General features: G+C 40.2%; 2 protein-coding genes across 2 annotated transcripts in view; both read left to right on the top strand.

The window, feature by feature from the left end:
* ppp2r5eb (protein phosphatase 2, regulatory subunit B', epsilon isoform b) overlaps nucleotides 1–8,541 on the top strand; it is a 53,658-nt gene extending 45,117 nt beyond the window's left edge. The window contains exons 6-14 of the mRNA XM_074691853.1: nucleotides 43–173; nucleotides 313–372; nucleotides 707–815; nucleotides 1,028–1,081; nucleotides 3,082–3,132; nucleotides 3,248–3,367; nucleotides 3,493–3,620; nucleotides 4,054–4,155; nucleotides 6,175–8,541. Coding sequence (XP_074547954.1) covers nucleotides 43–173; nucleotides 313–372; nucleotides 707–815; nucleotides 1,028–1,081; nucleotides 3,082–3,132; nucleotides 3,248–3,367; nucleotides 3,493–3,620; nucleotides 4,054–4,155; nucleotides 6,175–6,274 — 855 coding nt within the window. The 3' untranslated portion in view covers nucleotides 6,275–8,541. The remainder of the gene's footprint in view (nucleotides 1–42; nucleotides 174–312; nucleotides 373–706; nucleotides 816–1,027; nucleotides 1,082–3,081; nucleotides 3,133–3,247; nucleotides 3,368–3,492; nucleotides 3,621–4,053; nucleotides 4,156–6,174) is intronic.
* A 16,449-nt stretch (nucleotides 8,542–24,990) lies between these two features.
* Nucleotides 24,991–25,209, top strand: part of kcnh5b (potassium voltage-gated channel, subfamily H (eag-related), member 5b) — a 167,061-nt gene continuing 166,842 nt past the window's right edge. The window contains exon 1 of the mRNA XM_074692016.1: nucleotides 24,991–25,191. Coding sequence (XP_074548117.1) covers nucleotides 25,119–25,191 — 73 coding nt within the window. The 5' untranslated portion in view covers nucleotides 24,991–25,118. The remainder of the gene's footprint in view (nucleotides 25,192–25,209) is intronic.

Here is a 25,209-nt window from a genome sequence, read left to right as displayed (position 1 = left end):
TGAAATAAAGTCGGACTAACCCAAACTGTCCCCTCGCTGCAGCTCTTGGACTTGTTTGACAGCGAGGACCCTCGGGAGAGAGACTACCTGAAGACAGTCTTGCATAGAATCTACGGCAAATTCCTGGGGCTGAGGGCTTTTATACGAAAACAGATCAATAATATTTTTCTACGGTGAGTTCCTGAAATCTGTTTTCATCCAGCTGAGAGTCAGATCAAGGTCAACAGGAAGGTCAAACTCAGCTCATTAGTCTCTGTTGTTTAGCTTTGCCTCAGTCTCATTTCTGTTTCCTCCTCTCTGTCCGCTCTGCAGTTTTGTTTATGAGACGGAGCACTTCAACGGGGTGGCTGAGTTGCTGGAGATCCTCGGGAGGTATGTGGAGGCCTCAGACACTCAGACACTTAACTTCACACTCCCTCAGACCTGAACTCAACCATCAAATCTGCTTCTCCTCAGTATCCAACACATGAGGAAGTGTTTTCATGTCATTTCACCTCGTAAAATCTCAGAGCTTTAGTTTTCCTGAGGAGTTTTAAGGAAACCCTCGTCCTCCATCAGTTCCACCTCCGCCACTCGTACAGACGCTCCTCTTTCTGTCAGCCGCTCATTGATCTCCCTCTCCCTTTCAAGGAAGCACAAAGACCGTCTTTCATGTCTTCATGTTTAATTAATGTTGATATTTTTTCTCTCTGTGCTTTCTTCACAGTATAATCAATGGTTTCGCCCTGCCACTAAAAGCAGAGCATAAACAGTTTCTGGTCAAAGTGTTGATCCCCCTCCACACTGTCAGGAGTCTGTCCCTCTTCCACGCACAGGTGAGACCTCGGCGTTCGGTTTGGTAATCAGTTCCTGTAGACAAAAAGTGTTGATGGCTCTTTACAAAATGAACTCAGTCACTTCACATCTGCAGGAAATGAAAGTTAATCCTATAAATGTTAAATGTCGAAGTTAATCAGAGATGCTAACAGGCTAACAGGCTACAGAGCGCTGATGTTGATGTTTCTAACCTGACTTCCTCTCTCTGCAGTTGGCGTATTGCATTGTACAGTTCCTAGAGAAAGACCCAACATTAACAGAACCAGTGAGTATCCACTCGTTAATTTCAGCTTTTTACTCATTTATTCAAAGTTTTTCAGTTTTACTCAGACACTGTTCACACAGACAGAGTGGAAACAGCCGCTGACGCCAGGATTGTGTTGATTTTCTGGTGTTAATGAGCAAAACACGTCCAGAGAAACAAAAAGTTAAAGCATCAGGACGTCAAAGATCTGCAGATCGAGCTGTGTTTGATTAAAACTGGGACACATCCCCAGATTATCAACCTTTACCGTCCCACTTTTTGGCTCCTTTTTCTGTCGGGGAGTCAGACAAACTGATCCGTCTCCTGAAGGTGGAGCTTCACAGCAAAAAACTGAAATCTTATCAAGTGTTTTTGTCTTATTTTAAGTAATAATGTCTCATTATACTTGAGATGAGTCAGTTTGAGCTGGTCAGTCAAGAAAAATGTCCGGTTTTAAGTTATTTTAAGACAAAAATGAGGAAGTCAAAAAATCTGCCAATGGAACAAGAAAAATTCGCTCAAAAATGTCCTAATATACGATACTTTTCTCTTGTTCCATTGGCAGATTTTACTTATTACATCAATTCAGACCTCATTTTTTCTTTAAATAACTTGAAATCATACATTTTTCTGGTCTGATTGGGTGAATGTGGCTCAGATTTAGTCTAAAAAGACATTTTCTACTGAAATTAAGACAAAAACACTTTATAAGATTTCAGTTTTTTACAGTGTGAACTCAGTTAAAACTGTAAAGTAGAATTTAAACCAGACAGTTAACAGTATTTGATCTTAATCAGATGTTTGTTGGTAGTTTGTTATCAAATGTTTGTTTCAATTAGAAAAACTGCTCCTTTGTCTTCATTACACTTCTACAACCTAAAATATTTTCAATTGTTTTTCTCTTATTTTAATAAAGATTGTTTTGTTTTTCTTGATATGAGTCAGTTTGAACCATAGACTGTATAAAACATGGACGTAGTCTCGCCAACGTCACCCATCTGTTTCTGAAACAGAAAATGAAGCACATTGGCTATAGCAGCCATATTGGTAGTAGCAAGGGCTTTGTCCATAGCCATAGGGCGCCTGTTGGTCATGTGACCCTGAGCTGTGCCTCTGATTGGGCGAGCTTGTGATCTTAATATCCTCTGAACTGCCGAGTTAGAAAAATATCACCCCCCGCAAAAATTTGCTCGAAACTAGGAAAATGTGTTCATGTAAGAAACTTTCCTCTTATTCCATGAGCAGATTTTTTTTTAACTTCTTACAGCAACTCAGACCTCATTTTGTCTTGAACTTACTGAAAATCAGACATTTTTCTGAATCGGTCAGGTGAATGTGGCTCATATTAAGTCTAAAAAGATATTTTCTACTAAAAATAAGACAAAAAAAACTTGATAAGATTTCACTTTTTTGCAGCGTACAAACACTGCTGGCCATTGATTGGTCGACAGAATCGTCACTTCCTGTGTGAGAGCTAAAATGACCCTGACCCATGTTTAGATCTGCCGTGGACTTAATGAAGAGAACTTTCTTGGCGTCACCAAACCACCCTCCATAATCACGCTTTTAAATCTGCAGAACGGCCGAGCAGCAACTAAAACACGTCCGCTCTGCGTGACAGAAATCTACTTTTGTAGGATCTAAATCCTGTTTCTACCTGAAACACAGCATCAGCGATGAACATTTGTTCTCTTTTGTCTTCACCTGACCGGACTTAAACAGACCTGACCGTGGCGTTGGAGTCTGAGCTCAGCTTTTGTTTTTCTCGATCAGCTCCAGACGTTTCTACTCTGAAAGTTGAATAAAATGTCTGACCAACTGTTGCTGCAACAAATTTCTCTGGAGTCATTTTTCTGAATCACTGAGAAACAGCTCAGCTGATAACTGAGAGCTGTGTTAGTCCTAAACTCTGCAGACAGCGCCTCACTGAGGCCAGAGAGGGAACTACAGCTGAGTGAACTACAGCTGAATGAGCCAGCGGTCAGTCTGAACTCTCTCCTCCTCTTCCTCCTCCTCCTCAGGTCATCAGAGGCTTACTGAAGTACTGGCCAAAAACCTGCAGTCAAAAAGAGGTGAGGAGTGTGTTTGTGCTGGAGCTGTGAGTGTGTGTGTGTGTGTGTGTGTCCCTGTGTGTGTGTGTGTGTCTATGTGTGTGGAGTAACACTGTCCTCCTGTGCTGCCGTGTAGGTGATGTTTCTAGGGGAGCTGGAGGAAATCCTGGACGTCATCGAACCAACGCAGTTCATCAAGATCCAGGAGCCGCTCTTCAAACAGATCTCCAGATGTGTCTCCAGCCCACACTTCCAGGTCTGTGCGCCTCAGCGTCAGGGAGACGTAAAATAAGAAAATAAAGACTAGAAAATAACTATTTAAGGTCAAAGAAGAAAACTCCAGGAGCCTATACCTCGTATCTCGTCTCTCTGCGTCCCCAGGTTGCTGAGCGAGCTCTCTACTACTGGAACAACGAGTACATCATGAGTCTGATCGAGGAGAACTCCAGCGTCATCCTGCCCATCATGTTCGCCAGCCTCTACAGGATCTCCAAAGAGCACTGGAACCCGTGAGTGACCCCGAAACCGCTTCACATAAAGTCTCAGAGCCAGGATTCGGACAGGAAGTGGTTTCTGATTTACATCATGTTTTACATCAAAGCAAACACAGCTCAGGAGTTTTACATCGATTTGAATGATCAGGATTCACATGTAGAGAAACTCTGCTCGGCGTCTGAGGGTTAGAGAGCAGGAACATGTTTCTGTGTCAAGAGTTTAACTGAGGTCATTTTATTTCCAGCCTGAGTCAAAGTTTTGGATTGTTTAGGATAAAATGTGTGACTGGGGCAGTTTAACAAGCTTTCATGATGGCGTCTGCTTCAAGAAGAAACAGAAACTTAAGTGCATGATAATTTAATTTAATCATAAGAATACTGAAAGCTGAAAAGTAGAAAGAAAACTTGTCCACGCTGACGTCTCTGTCTCTCCTCCTCTTCCTCTCAGGGCGATCGTGGCGCTGGTCTACAACGTCCTGAAGGCCTTCATGGAGATGAACAGTACCTTATTCGATGAACTTACAGCCACTTACAAGTCAGACCGCCAGCGGTAAGAAGCTGCTCTCACTCTCACCGTCAAAAAAAGTAATCTGATTACTGATTACTCCTTTAAAAAGTAATTTAGCTACTTTACAGATTATTGGATTTTCAAAGTAACTCAGTTTGATTGCTATTTATTTTATTAGTTACATTCAACAGCTGCTGACAGCACCTGAAGCTATGGAACCCCAAAATATTCATAATTAAATAAATAAAAACATCATTTTAAAATGAAAAAAAAAACATTTTAATAAATAACAGAAAAATATGTGATATGACCATTAAAATGTGAAAAATCGAACCATTATTAATAAAATATGTTTTATTGTTCTTTAATATCCAATTATTATAATAAACAAAAAAAGCTATCGTGGAAAAGAAAATTCTGAAAAAAAAATTGACTTTGCAAAAAATGTTTTTTTTTTTGTTTGTTTTTTTCAAATTTTATTTTATAAAAGCTTGCAAAATAAATTTAAAGTCATTATTTTAAGAAGTATGAAATTGTTAAAATAATCAATATGAAATATTTAACTATAATAATTTAATATTAAAGAATAATAAAAAATATTTCATAAAAATATTGCCTGGTTTTACAATTTAATGGCTATATTTTATATTTGTTATTTATCAAAAATAATTATTTAATTATGAATCTTTTGGGGTTCCATATGCAGCTGCATGATTTGGCAAAAGTCTGCAATTCAATTACATTGATAATAATAATGATAATAATAATAATAATAACGAGTCTACAACATTGGTTGATGTGAAATGTGAACTTAACAATTAATAACGGAAATTTTCAATATATGCCTTTTGAATTTTAAAATATAACTAAGTACAGCACTGTTCAGTTCAATTTTAGGTTGTTTTTTTTTTAAATGCTTTGTTTTAGTCTACTTTGGTTTTAATTAGTTTCATTTTTCATTACAGTTGTAGTCTGTTGATCCTGTATTTGTGATAAAATTAAGCAAAAATTAATAATATTAGAGAGTCTGCTCAAATAATCCTCAGCACCTTGCTCGGGGCACCCCAGTCTAAAAAGTCTGGGCACGCCCCTGCTCATCAGCGTTGCTCTGCTCCTGAATAATGAACTAACGCTTAACAGAGAGTTCACCTTTCCCCCAGGTAAAAGTCAAACAACTTCTCCAACGTTTATGTCTGCAGAGCGCTGATCTCTCTCTGACTGATTCCTAAATGTTTCAGTTAAAGATCTTCAGCAAACTGCAGCACAGAGTGAACAACCAACCTTAACACTGTCGTCTTAAACTGACACAAACTCAAACAGTGACAGTTTCCAGCTAGAAAACACACATTTCTCTTCTTCTTTCATTGTTTACGTCTGTGTACAACTCCGTCACTCCACAAGATGTAAGAAAAAAGGTTTTTTTTAACTAAGGAAAATGAAAATAAACCTAAACCTGACATGCACTAGGCCTGGGCTGATAACAAATTATGCTGGACGATATATTGTCCTACAGTTATTGACGATAAACAATGTTACCGACAATATTATTTTAAGACTATAATGATTATATAACATAATAATGCAAAACACTTTTTCAAATGCAATCATTTTTTATTTCCCATGAGTATTGTTTTAGTATTGTAGTTGGAATATCAGTAACTTTCAAATAACTCAACAGAACAAACAAAAAACAATAAAAACAAAATGCACTCTCTGTCAGAAATGGCACATTTTAAAAAATCTGTTAAAGTGCAGCTTTATTTTGGAAAGAAGCAAAGTTTGTGAAGACGTTTCTCCTCATCCATGAGTCTTCATCGGCCTGTTTCTACTTCCCTCCTAATTTCTGATACGTTAACCTGCGTTAGCGCTGACGAGCTCATGAAGCTCACTAGCCTGCTAGCCTGATGCTAACAGCCCTGACTCCCCTGGAGACGAAGATTCTGGCCGACTGACGAGAGCGTTCACTCGGCGTTTACTCCGTCAGACTCCTCAGTGTCAGAGTCGTCTCCGGGGAGATCCTGTGGTTAACACCTCGTCCTCCATGTTTGTTTTCTCTTCCAGTGAGAAGAAGAAGGAGAAGGAGCGGGAGGAGCTGTGGAGGAAGCTGGAGGACTTGGAGCTGAAGCGGGGCCTTAGGAGCGACGGCATCATCCCAACTTAACGAAGACAGCGCCGCGCTCCCCTCTGCCCCTCCCCTCCCTTTGCTCTCCCCCCTGTGACTCCCCCTCCCCTCCATCCTCCCCCAGCTCCTCCTCCACATCAGCCATGTCTGCTCAGAGCTCTGAGAAAATCCCCGTCAGGCCGTCGTCTGTGGATGGACACGGAGCGCCCGCTGGTTTCTTAATCGTTTCTTTTTTTATGTTTTTTTTTCTCCTGTGTTTGTGCGACTTACTTTACAGTAGATTCATCACGTCTGTTTTCATTATTTCAACAGCACTGTAAATAATTATTTTTCTTTTTTTTTTCCCTTAAACTGATATTATTGCAAACGGAAAAACAAACCAATAATAATAAAAAAAGGAAGAAAAAAATAGAAAATGAGAAAATGACTTGTGTGGGAGGGGAATTCAACAAAAAAAAAAAAACTTTTGGACTGTAGGACATGAAATGAACTCTTGAAAACATAAAAAAACAACAAAAAAAGAGAAGATAGATTGATTTAAACTCTTCATCCCACTCTTCTTCTTCAGTACTGTCCCGTATGTAACTTTGATTTTCCTGGTTCTCCTCTTTGCTCCTCCTCTCGTTGCCTCCATCTTTCCGTTCCCTCCCTCCCTCCCTCCTTCCTCTTTCACGGTGCATCTGTCATTTCTGTCCCCGAGCGGGATGTCCCTCCTCTTCCTCCTCCTCTTCCTGATTCTCAACATCCTCCCAAAAAACAAAAAGATCAAAATCACGTTGAAACAAGAACAGGGGCTGTTTTGGTAAACTCACACACACCGTTTCTTCTGGGAGTGTGTTTACGTGTGTGTTCGTGGGAAATGAGGGGTTAAAGCTCGATTCTCAGAAGCTAAACTTTGTGTTTTAGACGAACTTCCTGTCATCCCAAATTAAAACAAACTTTAAAGCTGCGTCAGAAAAGAGTAGAGCTAAATTACCGTTGACTAAAAAAAAAAAAAAAGTAGAAATTCTAAACATCCATCTTCCCTAAAACTGATAAATAGGTTAGAAAATCACACATTTCCTCTTTGAAATGATATTTTGACCGATTCCTTGTTTCATTGTACCCTCATTTCCTGTGCAGAGCCTCTAGATCTCAGCGTTTCCTGTGTCCTTCACAATAAAAGCCTCCAGTTAAACTGGCCAAACGTGGGATTGAATTCAGGAAATTAGAGAAAATGTAGCTTCAGTGAGAGCGCTATGTGCTCGGTGAAGCTGTTATTGGAAATAAATGAGCGACTGTCAAACAGTTTATGCACTTACTGCTTCCTGTAGAGTGAAAATTCACCGACGACCCTGAAACAAAAAAAACAAAACATGTAAACACACGTAAACACACTCCTCCTCTGCTTCCTTCCTTCCTTCATCCTTTTCTTTGTAACCTCCCCTCCCTCCTCACCTCCTCACCTCCTCCCCCCTCACCTGGTTTCCCTGGTATCAGTCTGGCACTGGTACCCGGCGGCCGTCACGGGGACTTAAAGAAAAACAAAACAACCCTACGTTAAAAAAAGAAAAGTCTTCAGAGGAGCGCCAAATCTCTTCCTCCCTGTTGTGAAAACGACGAGCGCCCCGCCTCACCTCACCTCGCCTCGCCTCACCTCGCCGCCACTTCTCTCCCCCCTCTGCCCACCGGGGGGCGCCGCGTTGACTTCACAGTATTACAACGACAACAGTGACAAAAAGAAAAGACAACCCTGTACATTGTTATTGAATGCAGTACACTGATAATCTTGTATCTTGTAGTAATTTAGCCTATGTTTTTTGCTTAGGAAACTGTGGAGAGGAGTATCCAGTATATAAAGAGGTATTATGGAACAAGACTTCCTGGTATTTATGATAGTGTTCCCCCCTTTTCGTCCTTTCTTTTCTTTCTGTCTCACTCCTCCCTCTTCTCTTGGTTTTTATCTCATTTTGGATATTTTGATGAAGTTTCTTTTGACCATTGGATATATTTTTTTTAGTTGGGGAGGGAAGGAGGGAGGGGGGTGAGGGTGAGGGCAGGTAGGCAGGGAGTCATGGGTCAAAGGAGGGAGGGAGGGAGGGAGGGAAGGGAGGAGGAGGAGGAGGGAGTGAAGAGGAAGGCACGGAGCAGAGCGGCGTGTGGCGGTGATCCTCCCCCCTTCCTCCTCCCCGCCCGGCTGGATTAATGTGTGCTTTAGAGCGGCCCAGATGTAATATGATTTAAAAACTGAAAAAAAAAAGATAAAAAAGGGTTGGAGAAATACAAATGTTTAATTATTTTAAAAAATAAAGAGATATTAAATTAAACCTGTTTTGTGATAAAGCCCAGACGCTGGATTGCTTCATTTACAGGGTTCACAGGACGAGCATGTGTGTGTGAGTGTGTGTGTGTGAGACATGAAGTTATCACCTGATCACGATACATCATCCGCCTTTATCACACCCTGACACAAACACTGATTCAAAGACGAGTTACAGATTTCATTTCCAGCTCTGTGTCTGATTAATTAACACTCATTAAACGTTTTCAGTAAAGACATCTGCAGACACGGTGAGCAGGTGTCCTCATCTCATAGATAACTGTGATCTTTGGTGTAAATCTTAAGACAAAAGACAAAAATTAGACAACTTTACCTGAAACTTCCCCTTTATTTGTAAAACCAGGGGGTCCCCGCATCCTTGAAAAGTCTTAAAAATGTCATATTTATGTTTCTAAAATTAAGGCTTTAAACTCTCTTTAACTCATAAAAAATGTCACAAGCTGGCCTTAAAAAAAAAATTACCAAGAGGTCTTTAATTCGGGGGTCAGGACTAGATTTTTTTTTTTTATATATATATATATATTTTCATTTGAATATTTTTAATATATTTTTTTTAATTTTTTATAGTTGTATTTTTTATTTATTTTTTATAAATGTTTTTTTATAGATGTAATTTTTTTAAAATATTTTTTATTGATGTTATATTTTCCTTTTTTTATAGGTGTTATATTTTTTTATTTAATTTGTAAAGATGTTATATTTTTTATTTATTTTCATAGGTTATTTTTTTTCGTAGGTGTGAAATTTTTTTTATTTATTTTTATAGATGTTATTTATTTTTTTAGATGTTATTTTTTATTCATTTTTTATGTTATATTTTTATTTATTTATAATAGATGTTATATTTTTTTTACTTATTTATTTTAGATGTTATATTTTTTTATTTATTTATTATAGATGTTATATTTTTTTATTTATTTATCATAGATGTTATATTTTTTTATTTATTTATCATAGGTGTTATATTTTTTTATTTATTTATTATAGATGTTATATTGTTTTTATTTATTTTTATAGATGTTGTATTTTTTATTTATCAAAATAGAGGTAAGCTCCCATCTGTCAGACCAGAACTTTAGCTTGAAAAAACGAAAAAAAAAAGCATGTCACATTGACGTCCAAAAAACCCCAAAAAAACCCACCTCCATTGTTTTCTTACTTTAGGAATAAAGTTTGTAGTCTTTTATCTTCTTTTGCCTTTTATCCCTGTGATATAAATCTGATGCTTGCCAGCCAGTCTGGGACTTGGGGTAAGTGGACGGTCATTGAGGGTTGGCTGGATGGTGTCAGTTTCGATTGCGAAACAGCAGGATCCCCTAAAAATCGCCAATATTTACAGCCTTAAATTTAATTCAAGTTGTCATTAATAAGTCTTGAAAAGTCTTAAATCTGACTTACTGAAACCTGCAGATAACCCTGAAAACACTTTAAAATACAACAATGTTAGCCAAAGTGCTGTATACGCTCCTGAGCTATAAATAACTGACAGTGGAGAAAAACATTAATGAACAATAAAACAGTAAAAGCCCCAAAATGAGTTAAAAGCCTGGCAGGAGAAATGTCTTTTTAGACTTAATATGAGCCACATTCACCAGACCAGTCCAGGAAAATGTCTGATTTCAAGTTATTTAAAAACAAAATTAGGTCTGAATTGCTGTAACAAGTTAAAAAAAAAAATCTGCTGATGGAGTAAAAAAAAAGTTCTTCGTATGAAGAAATTATTCTTGTTTCAAGTTTTAAAAAAATTAACCTTGAAAACATTTTTTAAGCTGTCAATGAATAGGAAACAGTAAAACAACCACCTCTAAAGGTGGATGTTTCCTATTTTTGTTATTGAGCAGTACCTCATTCGGCCACCAGGAGTCAGCAGAGGCCTGCAGTTCAGAGAGGTTTGTCCTGCAGTCTGTGTTAAACTGTCCACATGTTTTAATCCACACTGATTGCAAACTCATCACTTTTTTTCTAACGAGTATGAAACTTTATTTACAACAATTTTTGACTGTTTCCTCTCAGTTTTTCTTCCTTCTTCTTGAACTTTTAAAACTTTTTCAAACATCACTTGTCTTTACTCACAGAGCTGCACCTTTGCAACTTTTCCTCCCACGTCTAAAGCTTCTTTTTTCATATTCGTATCCAATTATTTTCTGAACAGCTTTCCCTTTTTTTTTTCTTTTTTTTTTAGATATTTGAAACTTTCTATTCTCACAAATTTGCAGCTTTTATTTCTTCACATTTCTCCCCAACAGATTTTCATATTTGCATCTTTTTTTTTTTTCCACCAATTCGTTATCTCCCATTCAGGATGTTTTTCTGATTCTTTTTCTGTTTTCATATTTCATAATAGCTTCTACCAGGCTTAATTAAAATCAGAAATCAAAACTTCAGAGCTACAAACCGAAAGGAAATGCCTCAGAATGAGACTGTAGGTCCCTGCTGTTCATAAGGGCTGTTTTCTGAGTTTGGGCTCGGTGTAATTCCTGGAAAGGTCTCGGTGCCTTGTTGTTGCACATCTGGCTCTGAGCGCTTCCTGGGAAAGGCCGCGACACACTGAGAGCTCTGTCATCATTAATGAGCCATCAGTGCTGATAACACACACACACACACACACACACACACACACACACACACACTGAAGGAGTTGTTTTATTTCACTGAGGGTATCTTTTCTTTCAGTGACTCATCTCCCCTCCTCACCCACTCCACACTTTTATTTTGGCGGTCACCTACTTCCTCCTGCTCTGTTCCTCTTCTCCTCTTTCTCTCTCTCTGCCAAACCATCGCAGACAGCTTCATCCTCCTCCTCCTCCTCCTCCTCTTCCTCCTCTTCCTGAGTCTCTTTTCTGTTTCCTCTCCTCAGTCTCAGTTTCTTTGTTTTTTCTCTGCAGTGTTTGTTTCCTCATCCCTCCATCTCCTCCTCTCCTTTTACTCTTATCTCCTCAGTTTCTCCTTTTTTTTGTTTCTTCCTTTTCTCACATTTCCTCTCCTTCCTTGTCCTTCTCCTCTTCCCTCTTTTTTTTTTTTTTTTACCTCTCCTCTGTTAAAAGTTATACTTTCCTAGCTCCTCTCTTCTTTTGCTTCCTTCATCTTACTCGTGTCTCTCCTCTCTTCACTCCATACTTTTCTTTTTGTCATCATCCATCCTTCTTTTTTTTACTCTCCTTTCTTCTCTAGCTTTGTTTCCTTGTTTCTTCCTTTTGCGTGTAACCTTGATTCTGCCTTACTTTCTTTCCTTGTTTCCTCTGACCTTCCCTTCTAGTTCTTTTGTCTCCTTTCCTTCCCTTACCCATCTTTACCTCTCTTTCCTTTCCTTTCCTTTCCTTCTCTCTTCTCTCTTACCTTTCTTCTTTTCCTCTCCTCTCCTCTCCTCTCCTCTTTTCACCTTCCTTCCTTCCTTCCTACCCTTCATTTCTATCTTCTTTTCTGCTCTCCTTCCATTTTTTCCTTTCCTTGTCTCTCTCCATCCCTACCTTCTTTCCTTTCATTCCTTTCTTCCTCCTTCCTGCCTTCTTTTCTATCTTTTCCTCTCCTTTCTTATCTTTTCATCCTTCCTTGTTTCCTTTCATCCTTTCCTCATTCTTTATTCTCCTCCCATCTTTCCTTTTCTCCTTCCTTGATTTCCTCTTATCTCCTTTCCTTCACGGTGTCTCCCACCTCCTTTACTTTCTTTTCTCCCCTCTTCCTTTTTGCTTTAACTCTTTTCTCCCCTCCCCACAGCTCCTTTCCTTTCCTTTCCTTTCCTTTCCTTTCCTTTCCTTTCCTTTCCTTTCCTTTCCTTTCCTTTCCTTTCCTTTCATCTCCTTGCTTCACTACTCTCTTGTTCTTTTTCTTCTTCTTTCCTTCCATCCTTCCTTTCCCTCTGCCCCCGTCTTTATTTTCTTTCTTCCCAAACTATAACCCCCCTCCAGCTGTGATCCCTGAGCAGTGATGAAGATGATGAAGGTGATGAAGATGATGAAGGTGATGAAGATGATGAAGGTGATGAAGGTGATGAAGGTCTGTGTCTGAATGAGCGTACGTATTGATGTAATCCTCTTAATCTCAGGTCACCTGGAGCTTATCTCTGTCATTTTCTGGTTCTGGTCTAAAATCTGGAGCCGATCCTTCGATCAGCAGCAGCCTGTGACGTGGAGACGCATCGCCAGGAGGGATTTTCCCACAATGCATTGAGGATATAATCACACAGACATGTACAAAGAGTGCTTCTGTGCTGCTGATGAGTGTGTGAAGGGTCCCGTTGGTGTGTGTTGTCGTGTGTGAACAACCTGATTGACTGTAACGCTGTGTAACGCTGTAACCCGTCCCCTGCTCCTCTGCTCCTCTGCTCCTCTGCTCCTCTGCTCCTCTGCTCCTCTGCTCCTCTGCTCCTGTGGTCAGAGCTGCTGCTGGGTGTTTCAGGACGTACGCAGCCTCCCACTCCATCGCCATAAATAATGCTGCTGCAGGAGCTGTGAGCCCACACACACACACACACACACACACACACACACACACACACCACTCTGGACACACACACAAACCTGTGTGTGTGTGTGTGGCACTCCATGGCGTCTTTTCTGTCGACACACACTAACATGAAACGTCTCCTCTGCAGAGCGACACACTGATCAGACGTTTGAAAACCTCCTCCGTGGCCTCGGTGAAATAAAAACAAACTGTTGGTCAAACTGAATAAAACTGTTTCAGTCGATAACACAGAAACAGTTTTTCAGAAAACTGTTTGATGTTGGACTAACGTCACTGATTTAAGTCACATGCTCAGTGATTTGATTCTTTAAAATCTTGGACTTGTTTTAATCCAACTCTAAATGTCAACAAGCGAACATGAAATGAGTAAATGTCTTTAGAAAAGTTGTTTTTGTTGTAACCGTGAGTGAGGAGGAAACGCAGTGGATGAGAGATCCTGCTCCACTTTGGTTTGATGTGCAGGGGGCTCAGGCTGTCAATGCTCCACATGGCACAGACAGTAAGTCTGTGCTCCACACTCACTGTTACAAAACTTAGTCACAACAAAGATTTAAATTAATCAGTGCAGACAAAACAAACAAACAAGAAAAAGTTATTTCAGCAGAACCTAAGTTGTTTAACATAAAAAAAGATGTAAGGAAAGTTTTGCATATGTAAAATAATTAAGTTGTATTTTCTTATTATATATAAGTCAGTGTAGCTTAATTTTTTTGAGGCAACAAGTTCTTAAAGTTTATTTTTAAAGAAAGGTCAACATTGAGGCTACACTCATGTTTTGTTCAATCTATGCTTCCTGACCAAAGTCATCATAGAGCAACGCCTCTTTAACTTTTTAAAAACACATGATATCCCCTTTTTAACTGCTTAAATACATAAAGTAACCCTCTTTCATTTTTTAAAAGGACACAGTACCCTCTCTTTAGCTGTTTGAAAACACAAAGTAACCCCTCTTTAACTTTTGGAATTCACACAGTTATCCCTCTTCAACTTTCTAAAAGCACACAGTACCCCCTCTTTAACTGTTTTAATACACAAAGTCACTTCTCTTTAATTGTTAAAATACACATGATATTCCCCGATTAACTTTTTGAATACACATAATATCCCCTTTTTAAATTTTGGAATTCACACAGTTACCCCTCTTTAACTGTTTAAATACACAAAATAAGTCCTCTTTAACTGTTGGAATTCACACAGTTACCCCTCTTTAACTTTTTTAGATACACAAAGTAACTCCTCTTTAACTGTTGGAATTCACAAAGAAGCCCCTCATAAACTGTTGGAATTCAAACAGTACCCCCTCTTTAACTGTTTAATTACACAAAGGAACCCCTCTTTAAACGTTGGAATTCACACAGTAACCCCTCTTTAAAAGGTTGGAATTCACACAGTAACCCCTCTTTCTTCTTTAACTATTTAAATACACAAAGTAACTCCTCTTAAACTGTTGGAATTCAAACAGCACCCCCTCTTTAACTATTTAATTACACAAAGTAACCCCTCTTTAAATGTTGGAATTCAAACAGTACCCCTCTTTAACCGTTTAAATACACAGAGTAACCCCTCTTTAATTGTTGGAATTCCCACAGTACCCCTCTTTAACTTTTAGAATTCACACAGCACTCCCTCTTTAACTGTTTAAATACACAAAGTAACCCCTCTTTAACTTTTTGAATACACATGATATCCCCTTTTAAACTGTTTAAATTCACAAAGTAGCCCCTCCTCAACTTTTTGAAAGCACAAAGTAACCCCTCTTTAATTGTTTGAATACACCCAATACCTCCTCTTTAACTGTTTTCATACACAAAGTCACTTCTCTTCAACTATTGAAATTCACACAGTACCCCTCTTTAACTTTTTAAAGCAAAGGCAACCCTTCTTTAACAGTGTGAATCTTCTTTGAAAGGTCACATGATGAAACCTCTTTAATAAAAGTCACTTTAAAACATTTCCACTCACTGTTTCTGTAACATGTTATAAAAATACTCTGCTCTGAATCCCCGTGGTGTAAAAATGATTAAATAAAGTGAAAATCTGCAGCATGTTTCAGAATCAGGCCTCTCAGTTTCAGCACCGCGGACAGCTCCCACAGACTGCAGGGAGCGTTTATATCCAGAGCGTGGAGGCTTCATTTCATTTCATTAATTTTTCACACTGTTGGGATTTTGTCATAATGGACGGTTGGAGCAATGTCACAGCTTTTTTTTCTTCATTTCTGCTTTTTTTTATTTTAATAATCGGCCTCATTCACTTTAACTTATGTTTTTTTTTCCTGCTCTGGGTTAATGTTGGATCAGAAATCCTAGAATACCACTGGGTGATTAAAATAGCTCGACTCAGACTCTCTTAGGGTGATCTTTATTTCATGTCGCCCTCCTTTCCTCGGCTCTTAAACACACACACACACGCGCGCGCGTCATGAGAGAGGCCAGCTCCAGCACGCCTCATGTTTGTATCCGTGTTTGTATCAGAGCCTGATTTAAACGTCCTCCTACATATTTCATCAGTGTGAGATTAGATCTGTGAGGCGAGCACAGATGTTTGAAGCTCCCACTCATTTACAAACAGCTCGTCTGGGCCTATTTTCATCACAAACATTAACCAACAGCGTGTTTTTACCACCGCCGAGCTGCTCTCTGGTTTCATATTGAGAGAATTAACTCTGACTTTAAGCGTGATTATCATAAACGCCGTCTTTTGTCAGGATTACAGCCACCTCGGGCGTCTTTCTGGATCAATGAATCAGGTTAAACCGTGACAGTCGGCGTGTTTGCACACACATCCTCACACTCGTACAGTTTAATCAGGATTGATGCTTCATCACTTCCTCTGCTCTTGTTTTCGTATGTTTCTGTGGAGTTAATTAATCCCAGTAACAGTAACAGACGCTCCACCAGAGCAGAGCATGCTGGGAAAGTGGGATGCAGGCCAGGAGAGGTCAGAAATCCACAGAGGACTCCAAACATCCGTTTTGGCTGTTTGGAGGCAGCGCTGCTAAATATTTAAGTGGAGTTAACGCGGCGTGCTGAGAAACAGACTGTCAGAGCCTGTCCCACCCTCGCAGGGCTACGCCGGATCCAGATCCCTGACCGAGGAGGCCGAGGAGGCTGAGGAGGAGTTTTTAAAAGCCTGATTTCACTTTTCTCCTCCACCGTTTGAAGCAGCAACACCAAAACCTCCTGACCCATAAATCCAGGGGTTTGTTCACGCACGGATACACACACACACACAGGAACAGGTGCAGAGTGTGAGTGTAGCTGTGTGTGTGCAGGTTGTGTTTTTGGATAATTGTTATTCTGTTGCTGACTGATTGTTTTGTTTTTGAACATGGAGAACTTTCATACTCCTAATCCCAACCCTGACTCTAATCCACAAAACATTAGACAGCTGATGGACAGGGGCGTATCTAGTCTTTCTAGGGCCCAGGGCAAACCCAGTCATTGGGCCCCCGGTGTCCTTTATTAAGTCTTATAGTGAAATTTGTGGGTCTTTGTCTTTCCTCCCAGCCCACAAAATGTGATATTTAATGACCAAACCTGTTCTTAGTAGAGCTTGTGAATGTAAAATCCTGACCTAAAACGAGCTGTTTAGATTTTGGGGGTTTGCCGATGTCTGCGATTCCCTTTTTTGACCAATCAGGAGAAAGTCTGACCTGATTGGTCCACCGGAGTAGATACCCCCAAACCTCCTCCCCTCTCCTCTCCCGGGAGGAGAGTGCCGAAGATGAAGAGCCATCACTGCTCTGTTTTTGGCTGTAAACAGCCACATAGTTCCATGCTCAAGCTTCCCATCTCAGAAGAAGACAGACTAAGTGTCTAGAGTTCATTTATCAGGAAATGTTCCAGCTACACTGAGTAAAACTGAGCATGTGTGTGCTAGTCACTTCATGGCCGACTGCTTTTCCAACTTTGGACAGTCCAACAGAGGGCTAGCCAATAGACTGGTCCTGAATCCAGGCGCATTACCAACCATCCTCCAACAAACCTGGGACCCTGGAAATGTGAGTATTTTAAATGCTGTGTGCTGTGGAGCAGATGGAAGAGCTTTTCCTCAGTGTCCCCCCTGTCTCTGTGTTAGCTTCAGGATGCTAACTTTAGCTGCAGTTAGCCTGTTGTTCTAGCCTGTAATGTTACATAAAATAAAACAGAAAAAAATCTATTGACAGAGATGATAGTTACAGCAATTATATTTATTATTATATTACAGTTGATATATTTTTGTGTGACCCTCTTGGGGATAGGTACCGACCAAACTTTCACTATTTTCCATGCTGGACATGAACACAGCACTGATGCCCCCGTAGTAGCTTTATCAATTATTTTTTCCTCACTGGCATTTTAGAAAACTTTTATTTCAGCCTTTATGTTTTAGGTGCTGTCTCTTTAAGGCTCCCTCTTCCTTCTGATTGGCCAGTTCATCTGGAGGCCTTTCAGGGGCAGACCTTGGTGTTTGAGGCCCCTTCCATTCCATTGTTACTGTATACTCCTGATTGAATCTGATAAAGATGAATACCCCCTCTTTAAAGCATTTTATATGTCTTCAAAGGAATCATTAAAATAGAGCACTGACGTATTAAAGAGGGGGTATTTTGCTTTCTTTCTTTTAATTTTTTTTTGCCTTTATTTAGTCCCTCTGGTGCCCCATGGCATCTTTCCATAATTAAAAACTGAAAAAATATATATATTTTTTCTCTTTCTGGCCTTTAAGAAAACCCTTTTTTTTCAGTTTTGATTTTTTTTTTTTAAGCTACTGTCTCTTTAAGGCTCCCCGCTTGACAAACTCCCTGCCCTCAGATTGCCCAGCCTGCTGGAGGCTTGTAAGGGGAACTGCTTTAGGCAAACCTTGGTGTTTAAGGCCCATCCTCTCCAATCACATGAACATGATACCCCCTCTTTAAAATTTCTTCAAAGTAATCATGAAAAGTTTGGCTGCTGTCCCTTTAAGACTCCCAACTACTAAAACCCACTTCACTCTGATTGGCCAGCCCTCTGGAGGGATGTTGAGGGCGGAGCTTGGTGCTTGAGGCCCCTCCTTCCAAAGTCATGATCAAATCAAGCTGAAATCACGCTGAAAACAAACGTATCGTTATCTTGTTTTATGTTTGTGACGTCTGAAGCTCTAACTCATCATTTCATCCTCTCACTTCACTCAGTCATTTCCTGATGGACGTCATTTGTTTCCTCATCCAGGACAGATAAACCCAGACTCCAGACTCCGTCCTCACCTTGCTGTGCTGCACCTTTCCTACCATCCATTTAAACAACACAAGCCGCTCGGTTGACATGGAAACCAAGCCGTTAATAGCCCGATGTGGGCGACAAGGTGACTCACTCCGCTTTTTCCTGAAAACTTCTCCTCGTGATCGCAGATTTGTTTTGTGTGTTTGTGTTGTTTGTAACCAGCCGTCGAACTCAAGCCGGTCATTTGCTGCTGCTGCCCGGTAATTTGTTTCAGAGCTCTGCGCTCGGAGCTGTAATTCTTCAGAAACACACCTGTGAAAGTCATCATCATTTCAGCGGTGACACAGTTACCCTCTGACACCCGGGGAGGAGAGACTGTGCCTTTAAAAAAAAAAAAAAAAGTTTGTGCCTTCAGTGTCGTGAGTTTGTGACGGAGGGAGGAGGGGACCGGTGGTGACTCACCCCAAAGTCTGAGCTGCACCTCTCTGGAGGACGAGCGTGGGTCTGTGATACAACTTCACCCTCTTCAGAGCGCAGAGAGGTCAACAATCATCAACAAAAACTTCATCAGAAGACTTCTGAGCCTGTGGCTTTTTATGACTGTCATCAAACACGTTACAGGAGACTCATCAATGAAGCTTAGGAAGGTTTAAAGAGGGGGTATTCTGCTTTTCCCTCCTTTAAATTAAGATATAAAGTAAGAGCACAGAAATGCAGAAATGATGAGGTCATCACATAGGGATCGCTGTATTGGTTAATGGCCAATCTGAGGGCAGGGGGTTTGGGGAGTGGGGAGTCTTAAAGAGACAGTAGCTAAAAAAAATCAAGGCTAAAAAAGGGTTTTCTAAAACACCAGGAAGAGAAAAATATGAATGTTTTTGAGCTTTAAATCATGAAAAGACACTATGGGGGCACCAAAGGGACAAATTAGAGGTAAAAAACAAACAAACAAACAAACAAACAAAAACAGACAGAAATACTCCCTCTTTAATAATAAAATGATCTTTTTTAGCTTTTGCAAGCTTTATCAGATTTTATTGACATCTGGGGGTTTGTCAAGTGGGGAGTCTTAAAGAGACGGTAGCTAAAAAAAAAAAAAAAAGAAATCAAGACTGAAAAAAGGGGTTTTCTTAAAGGCCAGAAAGATAAAAAATATAAATGTTTTTTAGTTTTTAATTATGGAAAGATGCTACGGGGGCACCAAAGGGTCAAAATAAAGGCAAAAAAAATAAAAGAAAAAAAGCACAATACCCCCTCTTTAAACCCTTGAAGACATGTTAAGTATTTTTAAAAGGGAATTTCCATCTTTCTCAGAGTTATCAGGAATATAAAGTTACAGTGGAATGGAAGGGGCCTCAAACACCAAGGTCTACCCATAGCTCCGCCCCTTAAAGGCCTCCAGATGAACCGGCCAATCAGAAGGAAGAGGGATCCTTAAAGAGACACTTTTATGATATCTTCTTGACATCTCTATGAGAGTCCAGAGGAAAGGCCTCAAACACCATGGTCTGCCTACAGCCAATCAGAGAGCAGGGGGGTTTGTGGAGTGGGGAAGGCTTAAAGAGACAGTAGCTTAAAAAAAAAGGCTGACAAAAATGGTTTTCTAAAACACCTAAAAGAGAAAAATATAAATGTTTTGAGCTTTAAATTATGTAAAGACACTATAGGGACACCAAAGGGACAAAATAAAGACAAAAAAAAAAAAAACACATTATACCCCCTCTTTAATTAAAAAAGTGCTCTTCTACGGTTCTGGCTGGCATGAGATCTTCACAAGATCTGCGTGAGATTGGAGAGGATGGGCCTCAAACACTGAGGTCTGCTTATAGCTCCGCCCCTAACAAGCCTCCAGAGGTCTGGCCAATCAGAGAGCAGGGGGTTTTGTAGAGCGGGAAGCCTTAAAGAGACAGTAGCTTAAAAAAGGGCTTACTAAAACACCAAGGAGAGAAAAGTAAGAAATCATGTAAAGACACTACGGGGGCACCAGAAGGACAAAATAAAGACTTAAAGGAGCACAATACTGTAAATGTATTAAAAAGTTTTTGTTGCTCATGGTTCCGCGTTCATCAACAACAACAGTTGATCCTTGCTGAAGCATTTTGCAACAAAACTGTCTCGTGAGTCTCAGCCCGGCCACCCAGGACAGCACCAGGGTCCCCACAGGGATCTGATGGCTGTAATCACTCTAATTACTCTGCATCACTAAGCACCAATTACACCCAATCAGCATTCAGCAGGCGGCCGGCGCTGCTCATCTGGAACAGACGTTGGTGGCGACCAGCTCGCTCTGAGGTTGGTGGCGAGCCTGATGATGATATCGGCTCATCGTCAGCATAAAAACAACCAGATGTTAGGATCCGGTCACGCTGGCATCAGAGCGTTTCTAATAAAACCAGACAGTAGAGAAGAGGAGTGGGACGATGCCTCGTTTGTGGAGGGAGAGCAGGAGGAGACACAGGGTCAAGGTCTCAAACCCCTCAGAGTGGATCGATGCGGGACTTTCACATCTGGAGCGAGACGTGGCTGCATCCTCTCTTATCGATCAAGGATTTAATTAGTCCAGCTTCCACAGCGCTGCCTGTCTGACTCCGTCTTAAAGAAGACGAAGGGTTGAATATCAGAGTATCGTCACGTAACGAAACACCCACGCCTCTGCCTCAGCTGGACCCCAAACCTTGAACCCCAGATGAGATCTTAGTCATACAGCTGAGAGCTCCATCAGAGGAAAAATAAAAACATTTAGTGGTGAAGTGAGTTTTTAAAGTCCGATTGTGGAGCAGGAAGGGGGGCAGGAGGTCTTGGTGTAGCAGAGCCAAGAGACTGAGTGGAAAATGTGTTTCATCCTTTGCAGACATGTCTGGGTTGTGTTGCCAGTCTGCAGCGTCAGGGGATCAGCTCAAGGTTCAAATTGCTGCGTTGGTCAATAAAAAGGAAGCAGGGCTCTTATTATTGGACGACAGGCTGCTTTTCAGGGGCTCGTTCACTCCCTCAGGGTAAACATGTAAAGCCTGTTACTGGGTCTGAACAGGAAGATGAGTGTAGTCTGAGCGACGTCACCCTTTGGTTTCTGTAAATACATCAAGAAAAAATACCCTCAACCGATCCAAAAAGATGTGCATCAACTGAAAAAATTAAATATGTCAGTCAAAAGTTTTAAATTTACAAAATTAAAAGGTCTAAAACTGGAATCTGAGATGTCAAATGTTACTGAAAGGAGTCAAACTTGTGGCGTCCAGACAATCAGGACACATGTTTTTTCTAAAAAAAAAAGGGGGATATTTTGCTTTTTTTGTTTTATTTTTTATTCTTTCTTTTTGGTGCGGTCATAGAATCTGTACATGTTTTATCCCAAAGATACCTCAAAGATTTCTTTAAGATATTTCTTAGATATCTCAAAAATACCCCTGAAATATCCCAAACTATTGCAAAGGTTTCCCAAAGATAACCCCAAGTTACCTTTAAAATATCTCAAAGATATCTCAGATATCCTAAACTAACTCTAAGGTATCCCAAGTCATCTCGAAGATATCTCAAAGATGTCCTAACAATTCCCTGAAGATATCTTAAAGACATTCAAAAGATATCCCTAAGTAATCCTAAAGATATCTCAAAGATGTCCTAACGATATCCAAAAGCTATCTCTAAAATATCCCTTAGTTACTTCAAAGATATCTTTGAGATATCTCAAAGATGTCCTAAAAACATCCCAAAGCTTTCTCTAAGACATTCTAGCGATATCGCTAAGTTATTTTAAAGCTAGCTTAGAGAAATCCCCAATAAACCTTTTGAGATATCTCTAATATATTTTTGAGATATCTCAAAGATATCCCAAGATAGCCCCAAGCTATTGCAAAGGTATCCCCAAAATATCCCCAAGTGGTCCCTGATATTCCATAAGTTATCTTTAAAATATCTGAAATATATCTCAGATATCCTAAAAAAAAAACAAACCCTAAGATATCTCTAAAATATCCTCAAGATATGTCAAGGTATATTTAAGATATCCCTAAGTAATTTTAAAGCTATCTCAACGATATCCTGAAGGTATCTGAAAGATATCCCCAAGCTATCTCAAAGGCATCCTAAAGTAACAACAAACAATATCTGGAAAATATCTCAATGACATTCTAAAGATATCCCTAAGTTATCCTAAAGATATCTCAAAGATATCCCCAAGATACCTCTAAGGTATCTCTAAGGTATTTCTAATATATCTTGAAGATAACCCTAAGATTTCCCCAAGTTATCGCAAAAATATCTCAAAGATATCGTAGAGATATCCTAAAGATATCCCAAAGTTATTTCTAAGATATTCCCAAGCCAAGATATCCTGAAGCTATCTCTAAGCTATCCTGAAGATATTTCTAAGTTATCCCTAAGCTATCCTCAAGATATCATGCTAGCTCTGAGTGCTTCGGTCAGTTTGAAAACCTGATTTCTCTGTGAAAAAATCTCTTAAGCTCAACAAAGTGAAAAAAGTCTGATGCTCACATAACTTTTTTTTTTAGTTTGGGCTAATTTACAACTTTCTTCCAGTCACCTCTGATGACTGAGAGCTGTGGTCTCCTCTGTTTATTGTGTCGTCCTCAGCAGCAGTTCAGTCGTCAGTTAGCCTCAGTTCATCTGTTCATGCAGTGACACAGAGAGGCCGTCTGACCTGAGCCGTCACCTCCGTTTGATACCCATGATGCAACAGGGCCAATTAAGGGGGTCCCACTGGAGCGTTTGAACCACGCATTTCACTGACAAAACAGACAGACAGACACACACACACACACACACACACACACACACACACACACACACACACACACACACACACACACTGAATGAAGCCAGGTTTTCTCATCAGGTGTCCTGACGGCGTCTGCTGGGAATCAGCGTCTGCTGGGAACCAGCAGGTGTCAACAGGTGCAGAGACGAGATGAGAGGTTTGTAAATCAGATTCTGAGTTAAACACCTGAGGAAGAGCAGCAGCAGCACCTCTCTGTGTTTCCAGACGTCCTTCTTCCTCCTCATCCTCTGGTTTTGTCCTTGTATTTGTTCACTCCTCCGCTCTGTTCCTCCTCCTTTCTTCCTTCACTGCAGATCCAGCCGCTCCCTCCCGCTGAGCTGAAACCCTCTTCCTGTCGCTTCAGTTAAGCATCACCATGCAAGTTTTACCCAGCACACAGTCTGATGGTTTTTCACCCCCACTGAGAGCAAATTCACGGCTTTGAGGAGCAGTGTCAGGGCGCTAAATCAGAGCTCTGGAGTTAAGCTAAGATTTAAAACGAGCTTCGAAGAAGAAAAAGCAGCAATCACTGCTCCTTTGTCCTGGACTTATCTCCACACAAACCATTTTTCTGCGTCACACCATCCTTCATCCTGAGTGATGCTAATGTCATGTATCTCCCTGTGCTGCCCCTGAAGCTCTTAACGACTCATTTCAGCGACTCCTTGCTCGCTACAGCTCAGGTCTTGGTCTCTCCAGGGCCCCATTAACCCTTCATACCAGCTAATGAGCAATCCTGAGGGACTCCTGCAGATTCACTGTTACTGCTTCATGGTGCGTCAACACGTTCGCTCAGTGCACCTGAATGAGAGATGAAAAAGCTTGGCATTCTGGGTAATATCACTGACTGTTTTTTTAAGTCTGTAATCCTTCTGTGAGTGTGCAAGTGTCAGAGGAGATGATTCAAAGCACACAGGAAAAAGGCGTTTTTGTTTTTTTTATCCAAAGAATATGCTGCTTACCACAAGGGGGCACCAGTGTTAACAGGAACAGAAAGTTCCCTATACTTGCTTTAATTTATTTTAGATAACTCTTCGAAAAAGGAGTTATTTATCAATCAATCTTTAAGCTTAAACAGCAGTGTTAAATGTTAAATGTGGTTTTCATTATGTTTTCCTGGAGTTTGGAAAGCCTCGCCTCTGATTGGTTGGATAAGGAACATGTGATCATGTGTAACAAGGAAGTGTTGATTTCTTCCACCATTCCCAAAGTGGGAAGAGGGAAATTATGCTCCTCCGTCTGGCTTGTTCTTTTTTAAGATAGTAATCTTTATCAAACAACAAATTTCTAATTTAAATTTTCCCCTTTTTCTTTTTCTTTCTTTTTCGTATTTTCTTTTTTCTTTACTTTTTTTTTTGATGGTTTCTGTAAACTAGTTTTCTTTTGATGACTTTATCCTCTCTCTAAAGGCATTATTCAGAACCTGCACAACCCAAATGTTGATTACAAACATTACATTGCTGTAAAACAAGCAATTGAACCACCGTTCATTTATTTTATTTATCTAAAATAAAAATAAACAAATAAATAAAATATTTTTTATAAAAATCAAACTTTTCATTTATAATCACTAAGAGTTTAAAATTTACTAGATAAAAAGACAAGACATTTAATTTAAAGAAAAAAAAACTAAAAAAAAAAACTAAAAACAAAACAAAAAAGAAACAAAATGAAATACAAAAGCACAAAAACTCGAAATCGAACAAAACCTAAAAAAAAGAGATAATTAACAAAAAATAAATAAAAGTGTGGCCTATGTATTTATCACTAAAAAAAATGTTGTTGGTTTTTTTTGGTCTGTTTTTTTTTTTTTTTTTTTTTTTTTTTGTTTGAAATCAAAATAATGTTCACATTTCACCCTATATCTGCTTCATCCATCTAATAATCAGCACGTCGTGCAGCAGGTAATCATTTTGAGGACCGAGCCCCCAGCAGCAGACACGCATGCGTCCTGGCGCTCCAGTCGGGCTGCGGGATGCAGCTCCTCCGCCGTGGCTCAGTGCGCCCCGAGCAGCCAGAGCGCACGGTTACAATGAGCTTCTCCATCGGGCCGACTGAGAGCCAGCGTCGGAACCGAGCACAGAGCAGCAGACACACCGACACAGACCCGGACCGACACCAGCTCCGCCCGCCCGCACCAGGATGCCCGGGGGAAAGAGAGGGCTTGTGGCACCGCAGAACACTTTCCTGGAGAACATCGTCCGGCGTTCAAGCGGTGAGTCCGCGCGCCGGA

Source organism: Halichoeres trimaculatus, unplaced genomic scaffold (genome assembly GCF_033239565.1).
Source record: "Halichoeres trimaculatus isolate MK-OKI-2021-1 unplaced genomic scaffold, fHalTri1.1 fHalTri1_scaffold_17, whole genome shotgun sequence".
NCBI lineage: Eukaryota > Metazoa > Chordata > Actinopteri > Labriformes > Labridae > Halichoeres > Halichoeres trimaculatus.
The sequence above is the reverse complement of the archived record's forward strand: the minus strand, read 5'-3'. Positions and strand labels throughout refer to the sequence as shown.